The following is a 22,300-nucleotide window of genomic DNA, read 5'->3' as shown; positions in this document are numbered from 1 at the left end:
TTAAACTACTCATTTAAATAACCAGACCTTCTTACAAACTTGCTATGCTGAATTCTTGAGATGCACAATCGAACGTGCTGCTATATGCTGCCAGCACGCCCACAAGTGAGCCACTCTGGGGTGGCTGAAAACAGAAATGTACCATGTGCTAGTGTACACTAGTGCTATTACCATGTGCTAGTGTACACGAGTGGTAGTATGTGTGTATGGAGTTGTGGCATGAGTTGTTCCTGAAAGCATGTTTGTAGATTTTATTTAGGCTTGTTGCCTCGTCTTATCGTGTTGGACTTCATATTATTCAGATTGTTCTTGGGAGTCCACCCGTGTCTGTTTTGCAGATTATTTTCTCCTTGGAGGCATCTGATGACTTCCTTAATGGAGCGGGTGCAGAACCAGGCTTAGGATGTGGCAGAGTAGACAAGTACCGCAGCCAGCTGAAGAAATATAGAATGTGGAAGATGAAATGGTTCTGAAATAGTTTGACATGCTGGAGAGTCACCCAGAACACAATTGGTAAGGCTAGAATATAATACTGATTAAGCCAAAGCATTTCAAAACCAATATTCAACCTAATTATCAGAACCAGTGTATAGTAATTGTAGTAAATTGATTGAATAGAACTTAAGGCATTGAGAGGAAATCTTTCATTTTCGGTCAGTGATGAACAATGCGGTACTATGATGGAGATCACCAGGCTGGTGGGGCATCTCCAGAACTATTACCTAACAACACTTCAGTTTCACCTTGGTTACTTTTGTTTCCACACTGGTGCACAGAACTGTGTGTTCGTCCTTGCATCAGCTCAAGCGACACGTTGCCTTCACTGATCCAGATGAATCCCGAAACGAGGACATATATTTTGTCTGTGTGCAGTAGTTCTCAGTTGGAGATTTTGGCAGCTGTATTTAGTCTACAAGAGTCATCATTGCTCTTGCCTGCTAGCCAAACTAAAGAAAAATATGTTTGCTAGTGTAACCGATGTGAAATGGTTAGCGGGGTGCGCGCTAATTGCGTTTATCAGTGACGTCACTCGCTCTGAGACCTTGCTCGGCAAGGACCGCGGCTTTTGTGGAGTGATGAGTCACGATGCCTCGAGGGTGGCTGTTTCGAGGCCAGGGACGGAAGCTATGCTGTTACACTAGCTAACGTAGCTCTCAAAATCTACTAAGGACCCCACAGCTAAATAAACACTGTTCTGGCATCCGGAAGAAAAAAAAAATGTATTTAGCATGTTTCAAACGCTTCTTAACTTAACGTATTATTTGGGGATTCCTTCGGTCTGGTAAATGCATTGCTTTCCGCAAGCATGGACAACTGAACATGTGGAACAATTGTAACCGAGATGTAACATGGCAACCTCAATGTTGCTCGTTAAAATTACACAAAATGCGCTGATTTCAAAATCAACCGCATTGTGCAACTTTTACAAATTTGAAGGCTTAGTGTTCTAATTGGTGAAACGTTGACGTTTTCCTTCCTGGGTCACAAGACGCCTTTTCTGAAGCCTTTGGTGGGTGGCCCTTATATAGGCTCATCTCCACATTGCTTACTTCTATCCAGTCCTCTCAGATCTGTGAACTCTTAAAAACACTCTCTGTATACCATCGAAGAGTGGGCCACCAGCAACAAACCATGGAGCTGTAGTTGTTTAGCCGAGACTCTGTGGATCACGTCTTGCAATACACCTTGTTTATTTTTCCCATGAGAGATAAACATGCATTCCTCTAGTTTGACTCGAGTTTTTGTAAAGATCATATTCATAAAAACGTAACTACAACTAAATGGTACATTTTATGAAGAAAATGTGCACTTGCCTCAGCTACACCTACCCTAGCACGTGACATAATCCAATTACAGATTTTTTCAATGATTTCTAATTGTTTACTCCATGTGTAACTCTGTTGTCTGTTCACACTGCTACGCTTTATCTTGGCCAGGTCGCAGTTGCAAATTAGAACTTGTTCTCAACTAGCCTACCTGGTTAAATAAAGGTGAAATAAAAATACATTTAAAAAATCTTTATGATAGCCACATTAGCATTTACATTTGTTGGGGGTAAATACATTTATAAGTGACCTTGTCCGAGATTTACACATTTATCAAAACATCAGGGTAAGCCTAAAAAGTGTGAAAACAGCTGGGCTATAGAGCCCGACAGTGAAGGTGTCATAATACCCATAAAACCTTGTGGTCAAACAGGATATCGTGGCAAAATTACAAACTTAGCGCTCCGTATACACATGTGCTGTAAAGCTTTAAACCTGTACATTTCCACTGTCTGCCTCCCATATGAGAAGACAGTGTTTTCCTCTTGTTTCTTGGTAGCTTGGTCACACAGCCAAAAAACAAAAGAGCCTCAGAGTGACCACACTTTTTTTGGTCCATTCTGTCCTTTCCGTATCTTTCAAGGGCACAGCTGTGTGGAGATACGAAGAGAACAGAGGCTAGTTTGAGCAGCAGCGATATTTCTATCAGCAGAAAGGAGTAACACTTATCACTTATTTGTACGCCATGTTCCCACCATGGTCTCTCACACACACAGGGTAGGCTAGTGGTTAGTGTTGGGCTAGTAACTGGAAGGTTGCATGTTCAAATCCCCGAGCTGACAAGGTACCAATCTGCCGTTCTGCCCCTGAACAGGCAGTTAACCCACTGTTCCTAGGCCGTCATAGAAAATAAGAATTTGTTCTTAACTGACTTGCCTAGTTAAATAAAGGTAAAATTGAATTTTCCACGCAGTGTTGTTGAGTGGATCGTTAACTAGCTTAAAAATGTGCAAATCTTATAATAAAGATAGATTGTTTGAAGAAATTATAAAGTCTCTCACTTGGTTAGAATTTCACAGACAAGAGAAATGGTTCCAATAATTTTCCCCCCCTATAAAGGGATTTTTAGAAACACTTAAAGGGTTGTGTTTCGTGTAGGCTTACTCCGGCGTGATGTTTTGATTACCATGTAAATCTCTCTAGGACAAGGTGACCTATCAATATATTCAGCTCTTTACGCCCCCGAGATTTTAAAATGCTAATTGGAATCAAAGTAGATATCATGCAAAACTACAAATCCCTGGAATCATCCTGCACGTCATCTCTAGCTGACACCGTTCCCCAACAGGTACATTTAAAGATCCAGCAGCCAATTAATTCGTTATTACATTTAGCTAAATGTATAGTTAATCCAGAGACGCTTACCTTTGCCTCGATTCAACATCCTCGTCTAGATAATCACGGCATTTTGTATTTCTTTATGACAGCCACATTAGCAGCGAATTACAATTTCATTTGTTGGGGGTAGAGAGATTTACAGTTATTGAAAACATCAGGGTAAGCCTACACAAAACACATGCCCTTAATTGAAATGTTTCTATAATCCCCTATGGGAAAAACGAATGATGGAAAAAAAAAACAAGTGGAACCATTTCCCTGTTTGACTGCTAGGATTATGGGTATTATGACTCATACTGTGGTACTCTATTCCAGGTAACAGTGACGCTGAGATTTTGATTGTTAACTTTAAAATGTTAAACTAAAACCAACGATTGCGAAAGTTAAACAAACCATAACTATGCACAAGGACTACTTTGAACAAAAATCACATTTACTTGAGCAGTGCAAATACAAAGTTTAGTAACAGAATGATGGCACAAACCATCATTCTGTTACCAAACTTTACATCTGCACTCTTCAAGTGAATGTGTTTTTGTAAAATGGTTAAGTAATCCTTGAATTCCCACCTACTAGATATTTAAATACATCTATTGTTTTGAACAAAAATGAAGGCTATGCAGCAGATGAGTTATACTGCATATATTAGACTCAACCCCCTGAAGGTAAAACAGAGTACTACTGTGCAATTACTAAATAGACACCCTCCTAGGGCAAGGATGAATGATCACTCTACACAGAGTACTTACTAGACAAAACTCACAATTAGCTCATTCATCGCCCCTCTCCCCCGAAACTATTCCCCAGGTCGTTGCTGTAAAGGAGAATGTGTTCCGTCAATTTACCTGGTAAAAATAAAAATGCCAAAATGTCCATCTATTTTAAAAGACTACAGTTCCCATGTGATAAAAGTGTGCTCTACGGTATGACGTTAACACAACCCACTCACGGTGCGATTTTTACCGCACAGCTTGAACACGCGCCATGTTTAGAGGAAACAAAAGGTGTAAATCCCATTGCTCGGTTGCTGGTTAAATAACATAGCTATCTTTTTTTATTTTTTATAATAAGAAACGAGTATGAGAAGGGAATTTTGGGAAGGCTGATTGGACTTGCTGGAGGTTGTTTCAATGGCTCTGTAAGTATCTCGTTACTTTGGACAGATATGTGTTTGGAAAGGGGATTGGGCCTACCGATGCTGGCGAGCCAGTTTGGCAAGTATTTATTTTTGGTAGCGGGAAATAGTATAGAAACAATTGAGTATTAGCTAGTTACAGTAGTTATCGTTAGTACGGGTCTGACTTTCAACCCAATGCATTCAAGCGTTCTTGGCAAGTGAATTTGCAAACGACTAGTTAGCTAAGTCCTGGAAATGCTGCCATAATAAAACACGTTAACCAACGTTAGCTTTGTGCTGTTTGCGCCATCTAGCACGTAGCTGACGTTAGTAGGTAAATTGTGATTCGGTAACCAATTAACGTTAGTTAGCTACGTGTTTTCTAGTGACAAAGTGAAGTGTAAAGTTTATTTGTAAATTTGTCATTTGCAAACTTTTAGTTAAAAGGTTAAATGCAAACAAAGACAACGTTACGCTACTGTTACTACTCTACTTCGTTTGTATTGTCTCTTTTTCGCAATTATGTTAAATGTATTTGTCAGATACAGCTAAAATATCATGTTATCATTGCCAGTTTGAGAAAGTTGGCTGTTCAGGGTTAGTCTTGTCCACTGCCATTTAGGCGTAACTCTTACATGCTGGTTTTGTCCTCCCACACCGGACACGCAGGTTGAAATATCAAAACCAACTAAATTAATTTGGGGACAGGTCGAAAAGCATTAGACATTTAGAAATGTAGATAGCTAGTTTGCTGTTGCTTGCAAATTTGTCATGGGAAATAAACAATGGGTTGTCATTTTACCAGAAATGCACAGTCTTCTACCCCGAAAATTAATCCACAGGTTAACGTTTGTTTTCTAGTAATCTCTCCTCCTTCAGGCTTCTTCGTACTTTTATATGGCAGTAGGCCACCAACTTTAAGATGCATTACCACCAACAACTGGAGTGTGGATCTCAGTTCGACTTTCAATCACCCACGTGGGTATATGCTCCTCAAAACCAATGAGGAGATGGGAGAGGAGGGACTTGCAGCGTGTCAAGTGTCACAAATAGAACCAAGTTCTATTTTAGCACCTGGCTATTCAGACGGACATGAGCAGTGTGGGTGCAATGATTGAATAACACACATGTTTACATTTATTTTGTGACGTGAGCGGTGTGGTCAGCATGTTATGTTTTGCATTGTCATGGGTCACCATTGCAAAAATATGTCCTCTCACATGCTGACCACACCGCTCGTGTCACAAAATAAATGTAAACATGCATGTTATTCAATCATTGCACCCACACTGCTCACGTCCGGCTGAATAGCCAGGTGCTAAAATAGAACTTGGTTCTATTTGTGACACTTGACACGCTGCAAGTCCCTCCTCTCCCATCTCCTCATTGGTTATGAGGAGTATATACCCACGTGGGTGATTGAAAGTTGAACTGAGAGCCACACTCCAGTCCAGTTGTTGGTGGTAATGCACCTTATTAAAGTTGGTTGCCAACCTCCATATAAAGTCCTGAAGAAGAGTAAGCCTGAAGGAGGAGAGATTGTTTCTAGCAAACTGTTTTTAACCTTTTGTCTGTGGATTAATTGTCGGAGTAGAGGACCTTGTGCATTTCAGGTAAAATAACAACTGTTTATATCCCAGGACAAATTTAGCTAGCAGCAGCAAGCGACCTGTCCCCAAATTTAATATAGTTGGTTCAGGGTTTGTTTTGATATTTCAACCTGCGTGTCCTGATCGTGTCTGGTGTGGGTGGACAAAACCAACATGCGCACGATGGCGGCACATGCATGCCTCGTCTGGTCAGCATGTTAGGCCTCTGTGATGTCATGTCAACATCAAACTGTAATGTCATGTCAACATCAAACTGTAACATTACAGAAGGTCACCAAGTTGATGTTGACTATGTGTCCTTGGTGGCTCTGTTCAGTCAAAACATTCTAGATAATATGAGGCATGACATCATCAGAATCCATTGAGAAACGTCTGTGTTTTTCCCCAGAGTCCAATGTGAAGATGTATAGCTCTGTCTGTTTTTCTCTACCACCACACTCACAGAAACCACAGCAGGCAATGTATGCTAGGGAGTCAGTATAGAACTAACTTTAAAAGACACACTACACTCAACATATGTATGTGCTGTGATGCCGTCAGGCACTTTCTGTGTGGGCTGTGTTGATGTGTGGATGTTTCTTTGTACAATACCAATATAAATTCCTAGTAAATTTTTTTACATGGCACATACATTTATTCAGATCACGTCTGTCCTGTCCTGTTTTCAGTCCAACTGCTAACCAGGTGTCGTTGGGTCGGGAGACTCCCAAGCACTATGGGATCACTTCTCCTATCAGCCTGGTCCAAGCTAAGGAGGCTGACCTTGTCCTCACACACAGGCTGACTGAGGCCCTGAAACCGTACGGAGTGTTTGAAGAGGAGCTGGAACTACAACGCAGGTAGGATGGTTGTCACTAGTAAATGGTCATGTTAGAATGGACACAAGTTATATCAGCTAGTGTCAAGGCCTATGAGGAGGAGGAGAAGTTTATCCAATATCTTGCCAGTACATCAGCCAATTATTCTTATGTTGGGGTTTCAGTCAGTACTTGGTAAACTATTTAATTAATTAATTTATTTTTTAATTACACATTTTAACAAGGCAAGTCAGTTAAGAAAAACATCCTATTTACAATGACTGCCTACAGGGGAACCGTGGGTTAACTGCCTTGTTCAGGGGCAGATTTTTTTTTTTACCTCGTCAGCTCGGGGATTCGCTCTAGCAACCTTTCGGTTACTGGCCCAACGCTCTTAACTACTAGGCTACCTGCCGTGGTTATGAAGTGACATACTTCTATAGTTATTTATGATATATTTTTTTAAGTCATAGATATATTAGACATTTTCTATTTGGCTTTACTGCTGTTACAATTGGCTCATTCATCCCACCTCCTCTCCCCTGAAACTATCTATAATGTCTGTCCTATATCTGAAAGATAATAGAAATGCGTACTACCGCTCAAAAGTTTGCGCTCACCTAGAAATGTCCTTGCGTTTGAAAGAAAAACACTTTTTTTTTGGTCCATTTTAAAATAACGTCAAATTGATCAGAAATACAGTGTAGACATTGTTAATGTTGTAAATGACTATTGTAGCTGGAAATTGCTTTTTAAAATTTAAATAATGGAATATTTACATAGGCGTACAGAGGCCCGTTATCAGCAACCATCACTCCTGTGTTCCAATGGCATGTTGTGTTAGCTAATCCAAGTTTATCAATTTCAAAAGCTAATTGATCATTAGAAAACACTTTTGCAATTATGTTAGCACAGCTGGAAACTGCTGTTCTGGTTAAAGAAGCAATAATGCAGGCCTTTTTTAGACTAGTTGAGTATCTGGAGCATCAGCATTTGTGGGTTCGATTACAGGTTCAAAATGACCAGAAACAAAGACATTTCTTCTGAAACTTGTCAGTCTATTCTTGTTGAAGGCTATTCCAGGTGAAAATTTGCCAAGAAACTGAAGATCTCGTACAACGCTGTGTACTACTCCCTTCACAGAACAGCGCAAACTGGCTCTAACCAGAATAGAAAGAGGAGTGGGAGGCCCTGGTGCACAACTGAGCAAGAGGACAAGTACATTAGAGTGTCTAGTGAGGTGTCTTTTTCTCAAACATGTCCTTAACTGGCAGCTTCATTAAATAGTACCCACAAAACACCAGTCTCAACTTCAACAGGGAAGAGGCGACTCCGGGATACTGGCCTTGTAGGCAGAGTCCTTCTGTCTAGTGTCTGTTCTTTTGCCCATCTTAATCTTTTCTTTTTATTGGCCAGTCTGAGATATGGCTTTTTCTTTGCAACTCTGCCTAGAAGGCCAGCATCCCGGCGTCGCCTCTTCACTGTTGACGTTGACACTGGTGTTTTGTGGGTAATATTTAATGAAACTGCCAGTTGAGAACATGGATTTTCGGGGTGTCTCATAGTCGGACAAACACCACTCTAGCTCTGCCACCTCGGCTGCAGCATCAACGGTGCTGTGGATGGAGACGCATCCAATGCACACAAAAAAAAAAAAAAAAATATATATATATATATATAAATGCTGAAATCTAATTAGCATAATACAATAAATCCCCCCCCAAAATACACCAGTTTAAGCTAGAGAGATATATATGTTTTATTATGCTAATTACATTTCAGTAGGGGCGTGAACATCGACTAGGGGGGTTAAACGTCAAAGTACCACAGACTTCCTCTAAATCATGCCTTTTATTTTCCATAGAATACACGTGTTGGGAAAACTGAACACACTGGTGAAGGAATGGATTCGTGACGTCAGTGAGACAAAGGTAATATTTTACATTCGACCTATAAGACCGTTCTCTGATACAGCAAGGGGTCTGGTGATAACGTCAAATGGCTCAGTCCCAAATGTAGTGGGTCACTTTTGATCAGGACTCTGCACTATAAAAGGGAATAGTGTGCGATTTTGGTATGCAGATAATATTTGGTTGATATGACAACCGCATGGCACTGTTACCTACCATGATGCAATAGTTTGTAAGGATTGTATGTACGGATTGTTTAATTTTCTCCTAGAATCTGCCTGCCTCGGTGATTGAGTCTGTTGGAGGGAAGATATTCACATTTGGGTCGTACAGGTTAGGAGTTCACACTAAAGGTACATGTTATGTCCACTTTTCACTGCAACAGTTACAGTAAGAGTTGTTGTCCGACAGGAATGCTAATTTTCAGTTCAAAACAATTTCCTGTTTGGTACCCACTGAACACGACTACCAACCGCAGAGGTTCAAAAGTCCTGAAAACATATGACCACAGAGTTTACATCTAAACAAGGTCTTCTGTCCTCGTCTTCTAGGGGCAGACATTGACGCCCTGTTTGTGGCTCCTCGACATGTGGAGAGAACAGACTTCTTCTCCTCGTTCCTGGACAAGCTGAAGGAGCAGGAGGAAGTCAAGGATTTGAGGGTGGGCATTGTGTTGGTAGAGTGAGACTTGTGTTGCTAGTAGGTGAGAGTGAAGTGGGTATTGGTAGAGTTGGAGGTAAAGATTCATACCCAAAAAATGAACAAGGTGCAGACTGTTCATGAACTTCTGTCTTTTTTTCCCAGGCTGTTGAGGAGGCATTTGTCCCGGTGATAAAGCTGTCTTTCGACAGCATTGAGGTGTGGCATTTGAACATATTTTTGTTGTTGTTCATGATTTCTTTATACGCCTAAAATGTGAACATTTGCATTATTGCAAGGAAACCATGCTAAACTGGTTCTGTACATCCAATATTGAGATCTACCACTTTTTAAAAAAATGTCCTTGAACTGTTTGTTGTGTGTTTCTAGATCGACATCCTGTTTGCACGGTTAGCTTTGCAAACAATCCCAAAGAATCTGGACCTTCGAGATGACGGGCTGCTGAAGAACCTTGACATCCGCTGCATTAGGAGTCTCAATGGTAATACTGAGCTCTTTCTATCCTCTGAGCTTGGGTCCTGATGTGGTTCAGTTGGTGAAAGTGTGGCGTTATCAGCACCAGGGTGACGGGTTCGGTTCCCGCTGGGGTCACAGATACTAAAATGTACAGTGTATTCGGGAAAGTATTCAGACCCCTTGACATTCTCTACATTTTATATTACAGCCGTATTCTAAAATTGATTAAATTGTTTCTGCCCCTCAATCTACACGCACTAGCCTATAATGACAAAAAAATTTTTGGTTTATAATTTATTAAGAATAAAATGCATATCACATTTACATAAGTATTCAGACTCTGTACTTTGTTGAAGCACCTTTGGCAGCGATTACAGCCTCAAGTCTTTTTGGGTATGATGCTACAAGCTTGGCACACCAGTATTTGGTGAGATTCTCCCATTATTCTCTGCAGATCCTCTCCAGCTCTGTCAGGTTGGATGGGGAGCATCGCTGCACAGCTATTTTCAAGTCTTTTCAAGTTCGAGCTCTGGCTGGGCCACTTAAGGACATTCGGAGACTTGTTCTAAAGCCACTCCTGTATTGTCTTGGCTGTGTGCTTAGGGTCGTTGTACTGTTGGAAGGTGAACCTTCGCCCCAGTCTGGGGTCCTGAGTGTTCTGAAGCAGGTTTTCATCAAGGATCTCTCTGTACTTTGCTCTGTTCATCTTTCCCTTGATCCTGACTAGTCCTCCCGGGCCCTGCCGCTGAAAAACATCTCCACAGCAGGATGCTGCCACCACCATGCTTCACCGTAGGGATGGTGCCAGGTTTTCTCCAGACGTGACGCTTGGCATTCAGGCCAAAGAGTTCAATCTTGGTTTCATCAGACCAGAGAGTCTTGTTTCTCATGGCCTGAGAGTCCTTTAGGTACCTTTTGGCAATGCCTTTTTACTGAGGAATGGCTTCAATCTGGCCACTCTACCATAATGGCCTAATTGGTGGAGCGCTGCGGAGATAGATGTCCGTCTGGAAGGTTTTCCCGTCTCCACAGAGGAACTCTGGAGCTCTGTTAAAGTTACCATCGGGTTCTTGGTCACCTTGCTGACCCCCCCCTTCTCCCCCGATTGCTCAGTTTGGCCGTGCGGCCAGCTATAGGAAGGATCTTGGTGGTTTCAAACTTGTTCCATATAAGAATGATGGAGGCCACTGTGTTCCTGGGGACCTTCAATGCTGCAGAAATGTTTTGGTACCCTTCCCCAGATCTGTGCCTCGACACAATCCTGTCTCGGCCCTCCACGGACAATTCCTTCAACCTCATGGCTTGGTTTTTACTCTGACATGCACTGTCAACTGTGGGACTTTTTATATAGACAGGTGTGTGCCTTTCCAAATCATGTCCAATCAATTGAATTTACCACAGGTGGACTCCAATCAAGTTGTTAAAACCTCTCACGGATGATCAACGGAAACAGGATACACCTGAGCTCCATTTTGAGTCTCATAAAAAAAGGGTCTGAATACTTACCTAACTAAGGTATTTCTGTTTTTATTTTGAATACATTTGCAAACGATTCTAAAACCTGGTTTTGCTTTGTCATTATGTGGTATTGTGTGTAGATTGATGAAAAAAATAATATTAATTTAATCCATTTTAGAATGAAACTGTAATATAACAAAATGTAGAAAAGGTGAAGGGGTTGGAATACTTTCCAAATGTTCTGCATGCGCTGTGTATTTACTGTACTGTAAGTCGTTTAAGATAAAATCATTTGCTGAATGGTATCTCACTACACTGATCCAAGTTAAAAACGGTGTGTTTTGAATGGTCGAAAGGCCTCTTAACGATTGGTTGTTGACTCACCGCTAACCGTAACTACAGCTGGTTGAAAGCAACTGCTGTGTTGTAGGTTTCAAGTGTTCTCTCTGCATTGCTGTAGCCTAACTGTCTGTCTCTATGGCGACTGGGTTAGTTACCGGGATACATTGTAGCCTAACTGTCTGTCTCTATTGTGACTGTGGGTTAGTTGGGGACAATAATGACTTGACGTTGTGTTTTCAGGTTGCAGAGTTACAGATGAGATCCTCCATCTTGTACCCAACATTGAGAACTTCAGACTGACTCTGAGGACCATCAAGCTGTGGGCTAAACGTGAGTTGGATCTGTAGTATTGTTGTTGCATAGGAGCGCAGTCATTTGTCTTGGTGGAAAACAGACCTGCGTGTGTTGAGTCAGTATCTTCCATACGTGCGTGTGTGTGTTCACCTGCTTGTATGTGTCTGTCCCCGTTTTTGTGTGTGTGTGTGCTGTGTAACACTGAGTGACTGAGACTGTTGTGGCTAGACAGGTTGGGAGTATCTCACTCATTCTCACCTTGCCCTCTTTTCACACAAACAATCAACTAATGACATGTCAACACGCTGAGCCCAAACTAAGCTCCTATTTCCTACACAGGATTATCCTGCCTAAAATAAACCGTGTCATGGCATTTTTACACACAGGACAAACCTCAAGCCTCATTGCCATGGTGAATTTGTTTGGCTTTCATATTCTGCCTTTCCAATCATAATTCTGACTTTCCAATCATAATTCTGACTTTCCAATCATATTCTGCCTTTCCAATCATATTCTGCCTTTCCGATCATATTTTGTCTTGCGGGAACAGCAAGACAATGAAAGCCGCAGAGCGAGTCACTCACTGCCATGTAAGGCCAGTCAGGTGCAGGTACTGAATGTGATTCTCTAACTGTGACTGTAGTCATTTAATTTTTTTAATTGTGTAAAACTAAGCCCAATCAAAAAACATCCCCTTCGACCCCCAACCCTTTAGTTCTATTTAGAAGCTAGATGGCTGTTTGTGATATGGCATAGGATTCGCCAAGCTTATTGGGAGACGAGGCAGAACCGTCAAGGAATTACAGCTGAATTGCAGGACCAGCTAAATTACACTGGTGCCTGGTGATCATTCATGTACGGCCAAATAGCTCACTTACCATCAAATGTGAATCGGCTTGAATACTATAGATGTGATGAATATATATTTTTCTTTACTCTTTGAAACAGCCGTTTTAATCAGGTTTTCCATTTAAAACGATAAATAAAATTCCAAGTGAATTAAAGTTGTCATTCTCTGACCACCCGGCTGGTCTCGACTGCCCATCCTGGTCTTATACCTGGCCAGACTCAAATTCTGAGGATTGATTTGGGCCGGACAAGTCATGTGTGGAAGACATTAGACATGGTTGTGGAAACTACTGGAGAATCCACTGGCCACGTGAAATGTAGTTGGTGTGAGGGTTTTTCTAAAATAGGACAGCAGGAAGATGGGTAGGCTGCTTCTCTGAGCCTGCAGGAAGATGGGTAGGCTGCTTCTCTGAGCCTGCAGGAAGATGGGTAGGCTGCTTCTCTGAGCCTGCAGGAAGATGGGTAGGCTGCTTCTCTGAGCCTGCAGGAAGATGGGTAGGCTGCTTCTCTGAGCCTGCAGGAAGATGGGTAGGCTGCTTCTCTGAGCCTGCAGGAAGATGGGTAGGCTGCTTCTCTGAGCCTGCAGGAAGATGGGTAGGCTGCTTCTCTGAATCTACAGGAAGATGGGTAGGCTGCTTCTCTGAATCTACAGGAAGATGGGTAGGCTGCGTCTCTGAGCCTGCATGGGTATGTGTGCCACTGTCTGGAACAGTGTAAACAACACTGATCAAATTCTAAGTAATCCCAGAGGGTCTATTCTAACAGGTTTCCAAAGCTTCATCACAGGAAAGATGATAGTTGATTTAGCCGACATGTTGTGATTTATTTGTTTAATTATTATTTTATTTTAAAACCAAAAATACTTTTTGTATTTAAAGGCATGAATGACTCGTATGCTGTGTGATGACACAAACAAATTAATGTTTGATATTGAAGTATTAGGCCCAAGTAAGTTACGTTATAACAGCTAAACAAGACGTGCTCACAGGACACTTAGATGGTGGTTATACAAGCTTGGTCTACTTGTGGGGATGATTGTAGCCTGATATTAAGAAGGAGGGTAGGAGGAGTTGGCACTGGGTACGCATTAGGCCAGTGTCTGTCAAACAGGTGCTGTTAGATTAGCAGGGCCTAAAACACCCTCCACCTGCCAGTGCCTGGCTGGATCTGTAATATTTTGGTCACAAAAAAATGAAATGGAAACAATATACCACATTTATTTCTCACTAGAAATACATTTGTTTTAGGAATATTTACAAAGGATTACTTTTTGTTGTTGTGTTTTGTTGGTTTAATTTTAGTGTAATAAAAATATTTTATCTGGTTAAAAGTCTGAGTGGCTGTTAGATTTTTACATGTGTTTGGTGGACCTATAGATTAGCCCTCTAAAGAATCCTGACCGTTTAGAACAGTGTAAACACTCAATACAATCTGAGATATCCCGGAGAGTTTTTTTACGCCTTTATTACATCATGGCAACAGATTTTAAAAAAAACGTTGAATTGGTGAAATCACTTTATCTGACAGATGAATCTTAGAGCTCACGGAATCACTATTAAACAAACACTCAACAGAACCCCGATCTGTCTCATTTCTGAAGATGTTTATGGATGTGTTTATAAATCCTGGCACATTTTTAACAGGTGATTTATAACTAAGTTGGGGTTTACTCACTCCTCTGACTTTTCTTAAGGAAAGGGCTGTTTCCCCTGCCTCCTCACTCCGCTACCGCCACATTGTTCTCATGATTGGGACCTGTTAGTGGTATTTATCTTCTTCCGTTTAAACGTATAAATATATATATCTCTCTCTCACTCTCACTCTCACTCTCACTCTCACACACACACACACCCCTAATGTTATTGTTCTCCCCCAGGTCATAACATCTACAGTAACATCTTGGGCCATGCTGGTAGCCAGGACCTACCAGCTCTACCAACACCATTTTATATATACATACACCTAATGTTATGTTATTGTTCTCCTCCAGGCCATAACATCTACAGTAACATCCTGGGCTTCCTGGGTGGAGTCTCCTGGGCCATGCTGGTAGCCAGGACCTGCCAGCTCTACCCAACACCATTTTATATATACATACACCTAATGTTATGTTCTTGTTCTCCTCCAGGCCATAACATCTACAGTAACATCCTGGGCTTCCTGGGTGGAGTCTCCTGGGCCATGCTGGTAGCCAGGACCTGCCAGCTCTACCCCAACGCCGTGGCCTCCACTCTCGTACACAAGTTTTTCCTCGTCTTCTCTAAGTGGTGAGACGTCTCTCTCTTTCAGGCGGAACACTGTGACCTGTTTTCAGATGGTCATTCGTTTTTCTGTGCTTTGCCAGTGACGTGTCGGTTTTTTGTCTGAGGTGTTTATGAACTAGGGTTTTCCGTGGTGCCGGACAACGTGACCGGGAAGATTGTAAATATACCGAAGATTGTAAATATACCGAAGATTGTAAATATACCGAAGATTGTAAATATCCATTTGAGAAATTTACCGGACCCATATGCATTGGGTGCAGAATCCATTAGGGTGTCCAGCCACGATGTTCAGAATGACAGAAATCACTTGTAGATTATGGTAATTCATCTTAACAGAACATACAACACCTGTAATGAAGCAGCCAATAAAATGTTATTTTCAAACATTTGCCAGAATGTAGTTGGTGGGAAAACACCATTCTAAACAGTGTGTCTAGGAAAACACCATTCTAAACAGTGTGTCTAGGAAAACACCATTCTAAACAGTGTGTCTAGGAAAACACCATTCTAAACAGCGTGTCTAGGAAAACACCATTCTAAACAGCGTGTCTAGGAAAACACCATTCTAAACAGCGTGTCTAGGAAAACACCATTCTAAACAGCGTGTCTAGGAAAACACCATTCTAAACAGCGTGTCTAGGAAAACACCATTCTAAACAGCGTGTCTAGGAAAACACCATTCTAAACAGCGTGTCTAGGAAAACACCATTCTAAACAGCGTGTCTAGGAAAACACCATTCTTAAACAGAGCATCTGATAGCGTTTCTGATAGAATCTTAGTAAGAGAGGGAGAATCTAAAGATGAAACGACTAGGATGGGTTTCTGATATGACTAGGACTGCATTTGTCTTCTGGACAACGAAAGAAAGTTGATATAGTGGTGGGTCTAATAGAACAGGAGAGAAATGGTGTAGTTGTCGGTGTAGTGGTGGGTCTAAGGGTGTAGTGGTGGGTCTAATGGTGTAGTGGTGGGTCTAATGGTGTAGTGGTGGGTCTAATAGAACAGGAGAGAAATGGTGTAGTGGTGGGTCTAAGGGTGTAGTGGTGGGTCTAATAGAACAGGAGAGAAATGGTGTAGTGGTGGGTCTAAGGGTGTAGTGGTGGGTCTGAGGGTGTAGTGGTGGGTCTAATAGAACAGGAGAGAAATGGTGTAGTGGTGGGTGTAGTGGTGGGTCTAAGGGTGTAGTGATGGGTCTAATAGAACAGGAGAGAAATGGTGTAGTGGTGGGTGTAGTGGTGGGTCTAAGGGTGTAGTGATGGGTCTAATAGAACAGGAGAGAAATGGTGTAGTGGTGGGTCTAATGGTGTAGTGGTGGGTCTAAGGGTGTAGTGGTGGGTCTAATGGTGTAGTGGTGGGTGTAGTGGTGGGTCTAATGGCGTAGTGGTGGGTCTAAGGGCGTAGTGGTGGGTCTAGCAGTGTAGTGGTGGGTCTAGCGGTGTAGTGGTGGGTCTAAGGGTGTAGTGGTGGGTCTAATAGAACAGGAGAGAAAGGGTGTAGTGGTGGATCTAATAGAACAGGAGAGAAATGGTGTAGTGGTGGGTCTAATGGTGTAGTGGTGGGCGTAGTGGTGGGCGTAGTGGTGTAGTGGTGGGTCTAATGGTGTAGTGGTGGGTCTGAGGGTGTAGTGGTGGGTCTGAGGGTGTAGTGGTGGGTCTGAGGGTGTAGTGGTGGGTCTGAGGGTGTAGTGGTGGGTCTGAGGGTGTAGTGGTGGGTCTAATAGAACAGGAGAGAAATGGTGTAGTGGTGGGTGTAGTGGTGGGTCTAAGGGTGTAGTGATGGGTCTAATAGAACAGGAGAGAAATGGTGTAGTGGTGGGTCTAATGGTGTAGTGGTGGGTCTAAGGGTGTAGTGGTGGGTCTAATGGTGTAGTGGTGGGTCTAATGGTGTAGTGGTGGGTCTAAGGGTGTAGTGGTGGGTCTAATGGTGTAGTGGTGGGTGTAGTGGTGGGTCTAATGGTGTAGTGGTGGGTCTAATGGTGTAGTGGTGGGTCTAATGGTGTAGTGGTGGGTCTAATGGTGTAGTGGTGGGTGTAGTGGTGTAGTGGTGGGTCTAATGGTGTAGTGGTGGGTCTAATGGTGTAGTGGTGGGTGTAGTGGTGGGTCTAATGGTGTAGTGGTGGGTCTAATGGTGTAGTGGTGGGTGTAGTGGTGGGTCTAAGGGTGTAGTGGTGTAGTGGTGGGTCTAATAGTGTAGTGGTGGGTCTAATGGTGTAGTGGTGGGTGTAGTGGTGTAGTGGTGGGTCTAATGGTGTAGTGGTGGGTCTAATGGTGTAGTGGTGGGTGTAGTGGTGGGTCTAATGGTGTAGTGGTGTAGTGGTGGGTCTAATGGTGTAGTGGTGGGTGTAGTGGTGGGTCTAATGGTGTAGTGGTGGGTGTAGTGGTGGGTCTAAGGGTGTAGTGGTGGGTCTAATGGTGTAGTGGTGGGTCTAATGGTGTAGTGGTGGGTGTAGTGGTGGGTCTAATGGTGTAGTGGTGGGTCTAATGGTGTAGTGGTGGGTGTAGTGGTGGGTCTAAGGGTGTAGTGGTGTAGTGGTGGGTCTAATAGTGTAGTGGTGTAGTGGTGGGTCTAATGGTGTAGTGGTGGGTCTAATGGTGTAGTGGTGTAGTGGTGGGTCTAATGGTGTAGTGGTGGGTCTAATGGTGTAGTGGTGGGTCTAATGGTGTAGTGGTGGGTCTAATGGTGTAGTGGTGGGTCTAACGGTGTAGTGGTGGGTTTAATGGTGTAGTGGTGGGTCTAAGGGTGTAGTGGTGGGTTTAATGGTGTAGTGGTGGGTCTAAGGGTGTAGTGGTGGGTCTAATGGTGTAGTGGTGGGTGTAGTGGTGGGTCTAATGGTGTAGTGGTGGGTCTAATGGTGTAGTGGTGTAGTGGTGGGTCTAATGGTGTAGTGGTGGGTGTAGTGGTGGGTCTAATGGTGTAGTGGTGGGTGTAGTGGTGGGTCTAATGGTGTAGTGGTGGGTCTAATGGTGTAGTGGTGTAGTGGTGGGTCTAATGGTGTAGTGGTGGGTGTAGTTGTGGGTCTAATGGTGTAGTGGTGGTTCTAATGGTGTAGTGGTGGGTGTAGTGGTGGGTTTAATGGTGTAGTGGTGGGTGTAGTGGTGGGTCTAAGGGTGTAGTGGTGGGTTTAATGGTGTAGTGGTGGGTGTAGTGGTGGGTTTAATGGTGTAGTGGTGGGTCCACTAGGAAATGAAATGTAAATTTGTCTAAATTATAATATTACTCCTGTCTATACTAAATAAAATCATTCATAATACTTTAACAGAACTTTTACAAAGAGGAATTAATGTACTGTTAATCCCTTTCAGTTGTTGATGCATGAATTAATTAGTAATTTACCGTTCTCATTCTCCGAGTGGAAACATTTACAGAGCTCACAACTTGCTACACTTGTGAGAAATAACTTGGTTTATTTCGTAACCATCATTTAAGAGATTTTTTGTTTGTTTTTTTAAAAACGAAAAATTTCAGTCTCTCGATGTGCAAAACTGATAGAGACATACCCCAAGCGACTTACAGCTGTAATCGCAGCAAAAGGTGGCGCTACAAAGTATTAACTTAAGGGGGCTGAATAATTTTGCACGCCCAATTTTTCAGTTTTTGATTTGTTAAAAAAGTTTGAAATATCCAATAAATGTCGTTCCGCTTCATGATTGTGTCCCACTTGTTGTTGATTCTTCACAAAAAAATACAGTTTTATATCTTTATGTTTGAAGCCTGAAATGTGGCAAAAGGTCGCAAAGTTCAAGGGGGCCGAATACTTTCGCAAGGCACTGTATGTGTCTGGTTTCTCTGTCCTGATAATGTTGAGAGAGCGTACCAAGTACCTGGCCTGCTATGTAGGAAAGTGTGTTTTTTTTTTTTTTACATTAATCACGAATTATATTGTAAAACTATAGTTCCTCACAGTAAGCTATTTGTAAAAATATTTCGAACAATGTCTCGATAGTCACCCATCCTCAGTGTAAAAGATCAATGAAAGTTATAGACTTACTGCTACATTGGCCTATAGGCTATGAGTTCCATGCTCTCATTTCTTTAGTCTCCCGAGTGGCTTAGCGGTCTAAGGCACTGCATCTCAGGGCTTGATGCATCATTACAGGATCGATTCCAGGCTGTATCACAACCGGTCGTGATTGGGAGTCCCATAGGGGCGGCGCACAATTGGCCCAGCGTCGTCCAGGTTTGGCCGGTATAGGCCGTCAATAGTAAATAAGAATGTGTTCGTAATACATTTTTTGAACTTTTTTTTATTGTTGTTGTTGCCGCCAATGGATCACGATGTGTCCATATGGCAGAGGATGATGGTCCCTTATTACTTTACTTCTATAATTGTATGATTAACCACGTGACAGTGATGGAAGAGAGAGCAGAACATTATAATTGAAATGAAACTGTTCCATGGAAATGGGCATATGATCATAACTGGCATATAAAATGGTAGGATCAATTGTAAACTTGAAACTCACGCGTCGCCTATGTTAAAAAAATATATATATTTACCTCAAACGTTTCAATTGTCAGATTTTGCTTATAGGCTAATTTGAAGTAAGGTAAGACATGCCTCATTTGAAGAAAAAAAAAAATCAGGTTTCAAACAATTTTAAGTGTGTTTTCGAAAATGCATACTGCCTCCAGCTCACATTGTAAAGTGATGGGTCACTCGCTGATTGCATGTTGCCTGCACTTAAATGGTGACTGGGAGGTGCACTTCAATTACCAGTTGAGAGAGAGAGAGGAAAAAAAATGAATAGCTCTTTTTAATCGTGCAGCAACCAGCTGATGAGCTCCAGGATAAATCCTGCTCAAAATAGTATGCTGTGCACGTGTGATAGTTGTGTTGGATAATGTTCGGTTCTGAACAAACAGAGTAGAAAAAGCTCAAACCAAGTTTAATCACCCACTGGGTCATACAGCTGCAGAGACATGATTCCTCAGAAACTGGTCTGCCTTATAAGAACTGACACTACACTGTTGCCCTTTGCCTCCCTCCTTAGGAACATTCATATTCAACAATAACATATTTTAACAGAATAGGATCTTTCTGCACTCCCCCTTTTTCTTACTCAGTAACTTTCCACTTCACTCAGTAACTTTCCACACACCTATTTCACACCTAGTTCCTATTTACCTTCAATGACATCTATCATACTGTATACATTCCTTATACAGGTGACGTAATCAATAAGTTCTGGTATGGTAACCTGAACAAGTATGTTTCAAGTTAGAATCCAACAATAAATAGATGCATGATAACTAAGGAAAGTCAATTTAATTCCACTCCATTATACTAAACAGTCCCACTATTGACCAATAAGCATGACTCAAAACCATTTCCATCAATGAATTTTATTTTTTTAGCACTTTAATTAAAATAATATAGATATATATTTTTTGCTCCCTGTCATTTGCCGGCAACTGTTTTATTTATTTGTCTTTAAATAAAACAATTTACGACCAAAGCCGGCATTTCCCTGTTATGAAGCGGGATTTAATAGACACCCTTTAAATATTATGATCAAGGATTGTTCTGCCATTCTAGTCCTTAGGGGGCTACCTAAATTGATTTTCGGGTCGTCTAAAAGCTTTGTGTAAACTCAAAGGACTAAAACCACAGGTTATCTTTTCTACATTCTATATATCTATTTTTTAATATAATCTAGTCTTTCAGAACTAACAATCACCAAAATAAAAGCTAGACAGTCGGAGAATTGAAAATTCCCAAAACAATGAATTTAGCTGTGTTCATTTTGTTATGTTTGAGCAAAAGAACACAGCATTATCCATGGCAAAATGCACAGAATTGCAGGGAACATCTTTTAAAACTGCAACATTTTCACTCCGCTCCATGGCAAAATGTGTAGAATTGCAGAAAATTAGCTTTAAAAAAATAAAAAAATAAATTACAACTTTGCTCTATAGAGATATTTATAGAATTGTGGCAATTGGCTTAAGAATGCAATATCTCTACAGTGCCAAGATGGAGGCCTCTAAAATGTAGCCGTGCCGACGGTCTAAAATGTAAAATGTAGCCGTGCCCTTTTTGATTCAGAGAAACCCTGATTGTCATCACATTTTCTCAGTCCTTGGTGCTTTTGGCAGCCTTAATTACTCCTGTATTTCTTAGGAACATAGCGAAGCAAGATGGCTAGTGCAAAGGATTGGCTGACTGATGCTATACTCGGTCTGTATCATCACGCTGAACTTGAATTGTGTTGTGTTGCAGGGAATGGCCAAACCCGGTTCTCCTGAAGCAGCCCGAGGACTGCAACCTGAACCTGCCAGTCTGGGACCCCAGGGTAATGTTGGTCATGCTGATACAAGTCCTTTCCTGAGCAACACTAATAGATCAAGGACTGTCATAAACATGAACTTAACTGCCTAGAGCATTTTACTAGCTGAGCTGCCAACTAAAGGGGGGGGGTTTATTTTTTAAAATAAATATAAATATTTTTATTCATGTATTTTTTTTAAGCTGTTATAAACACCTGTTCCTCCAAGACACATCCCACTTGTATCAACCAGTTAAAGTCTAGGGCCAGGGGTTTTACCTGTGATCTCAACCCCGAGTCAGTTACTTATCTGTTCCACTACAACCAATTTGATTCAACTGCATTTGAGACTTAATATATCATACAACTGACTGAATTGAAATGAAATTGACTCCTACCCTGCTAGAGGCCCTATATTCCCATGTAAGATATGACTGAATTGAAATGAAATTGACTCCTACCCTGCTAGTGGCCCTATATTCCCATGTAAGATATGATTGAATTGAAATTAAATTGACTCCTACCCTGCTAGTGGCCCTATATTCCCATGTAAGATATGACTGAATTGAAATTAAATTGACTCCTACCCTGCTAGTGGCCCTATATTCCCATGTAAGATATGACTGAATTGAAATTAAATTGACTCCTACCCTGCTAGTGGCCCTATATTCCCATGTAAGATATGACTGAATTGAAATTAAATTGACTCCAACCCTGCTAGTGGCCCTATATTCCCATGTAGGATATAACTCTGAGAATGTGTCACTGTGTTGTTCCAGGTGACACCCAGTGACCGGTACCACCTGATGCCCATCATCACACCAGCCTACCCCCAGCAGAACTCCACCTACAACGTCTCCGTCTCCACACGGGCTGTCATGGTGGACGAGTTCAAACAGGGTCCGTTGGCCGTCTCGATTTCTAACTCTTATACACAAACTGTTGCATCCACAGGCCCCTCTGTGCTCTTTTTATACAAAACCCCTCAGATCAGTGTCCTAACTTCAGAGACTCGAGTAAGAAACTTACTCAAACATTCACATAAATGATACATTGATGTCAAAGGGAAGTTTCGTCAAATGTAAGTTTTGCATGCATATCAAGTAAATTCC

At 41.9% G+C, this 22,300-nt stretch overlaps 1 protein-coding gene across 2 annotated transcripts in view; it reads left to right on the top strand.

Moving 5' to 3' along the window:
- Window positions 1-4,111: 4,111 nt before the first annotated feature.
- LOC139407389 (poly(A) polymerase alpha-like) overlaps window positions 4,112-22,300 on the top strand; it is a 43,125-nt gene continuing 24,936 nt past the window's right edge. For both annotated transcript variants that reach the window (XM_071151134.1, XM_071151133.1), the window contains exons 1-11: window positions 4,112-4,302; window positions 6,560-6,730; window positions 8,553-8,619; window positions 8,870-8,951; window positions 9,150-9,259; window positions 9,403-9,456; window positions 9,628-9,739; window positions 11,755-11,844; window positions 14,786-14,924; window positions 21,143-21,215; window positions 21,968-22,088. In XM_071151134.1, coding sequence (XP_071007235.1) covers window positions 4,295-4,302; window positions 6,560-6,730; window positions 8,553-8,619; window positions 8,870-8,951; window positions 9,150-9,259; window positions 9,403-9,456; window positions 9,628-9,739; window positions 11,755-11,844; window positions 14,786-14,924; window positions 21,143-21,215; window positions 21,968-22,088 — 1,027 coding nt within the window. In that variant the 5' untranslated portion in view covers window positions 4,112-4,294. The remainder of the gene's footprint in view (window positions 4,303-6,559; window positions 6,731-8,552; window positions 8,620-8,869; window positions 8,952-9,149; window positions 9,260-9,402; window positions 9,457-9,627; window positions 9,740-11,754; window positions 11,845-14,785; window positions 14,925-21,142; window positions 21,216-21,967; window positions 22,089-22,300) is intronic.

Source organism: Oncorhynchus clarkii, chromosome 4, assembly GCF_045791955.1.
Source record: "Oncorhynchus clarkii lewisi isolate Uvic-CL-2024 chromosome 4, UVic_Ocla_1.0, whole genome shotgun sequence".
Lineage (NCBI taxonomy): Eukaryota > Metazoa > Chordata > Actinopteri > Salmoniformes > Salmonidae > Oncorhynchus > Oncorhynchus clarkii.
The sequence above is the reverse complement of the archived record's forward strand: the minus strand, read 5'-3'. Positions and strand labels throughout refer to the sequence as shown.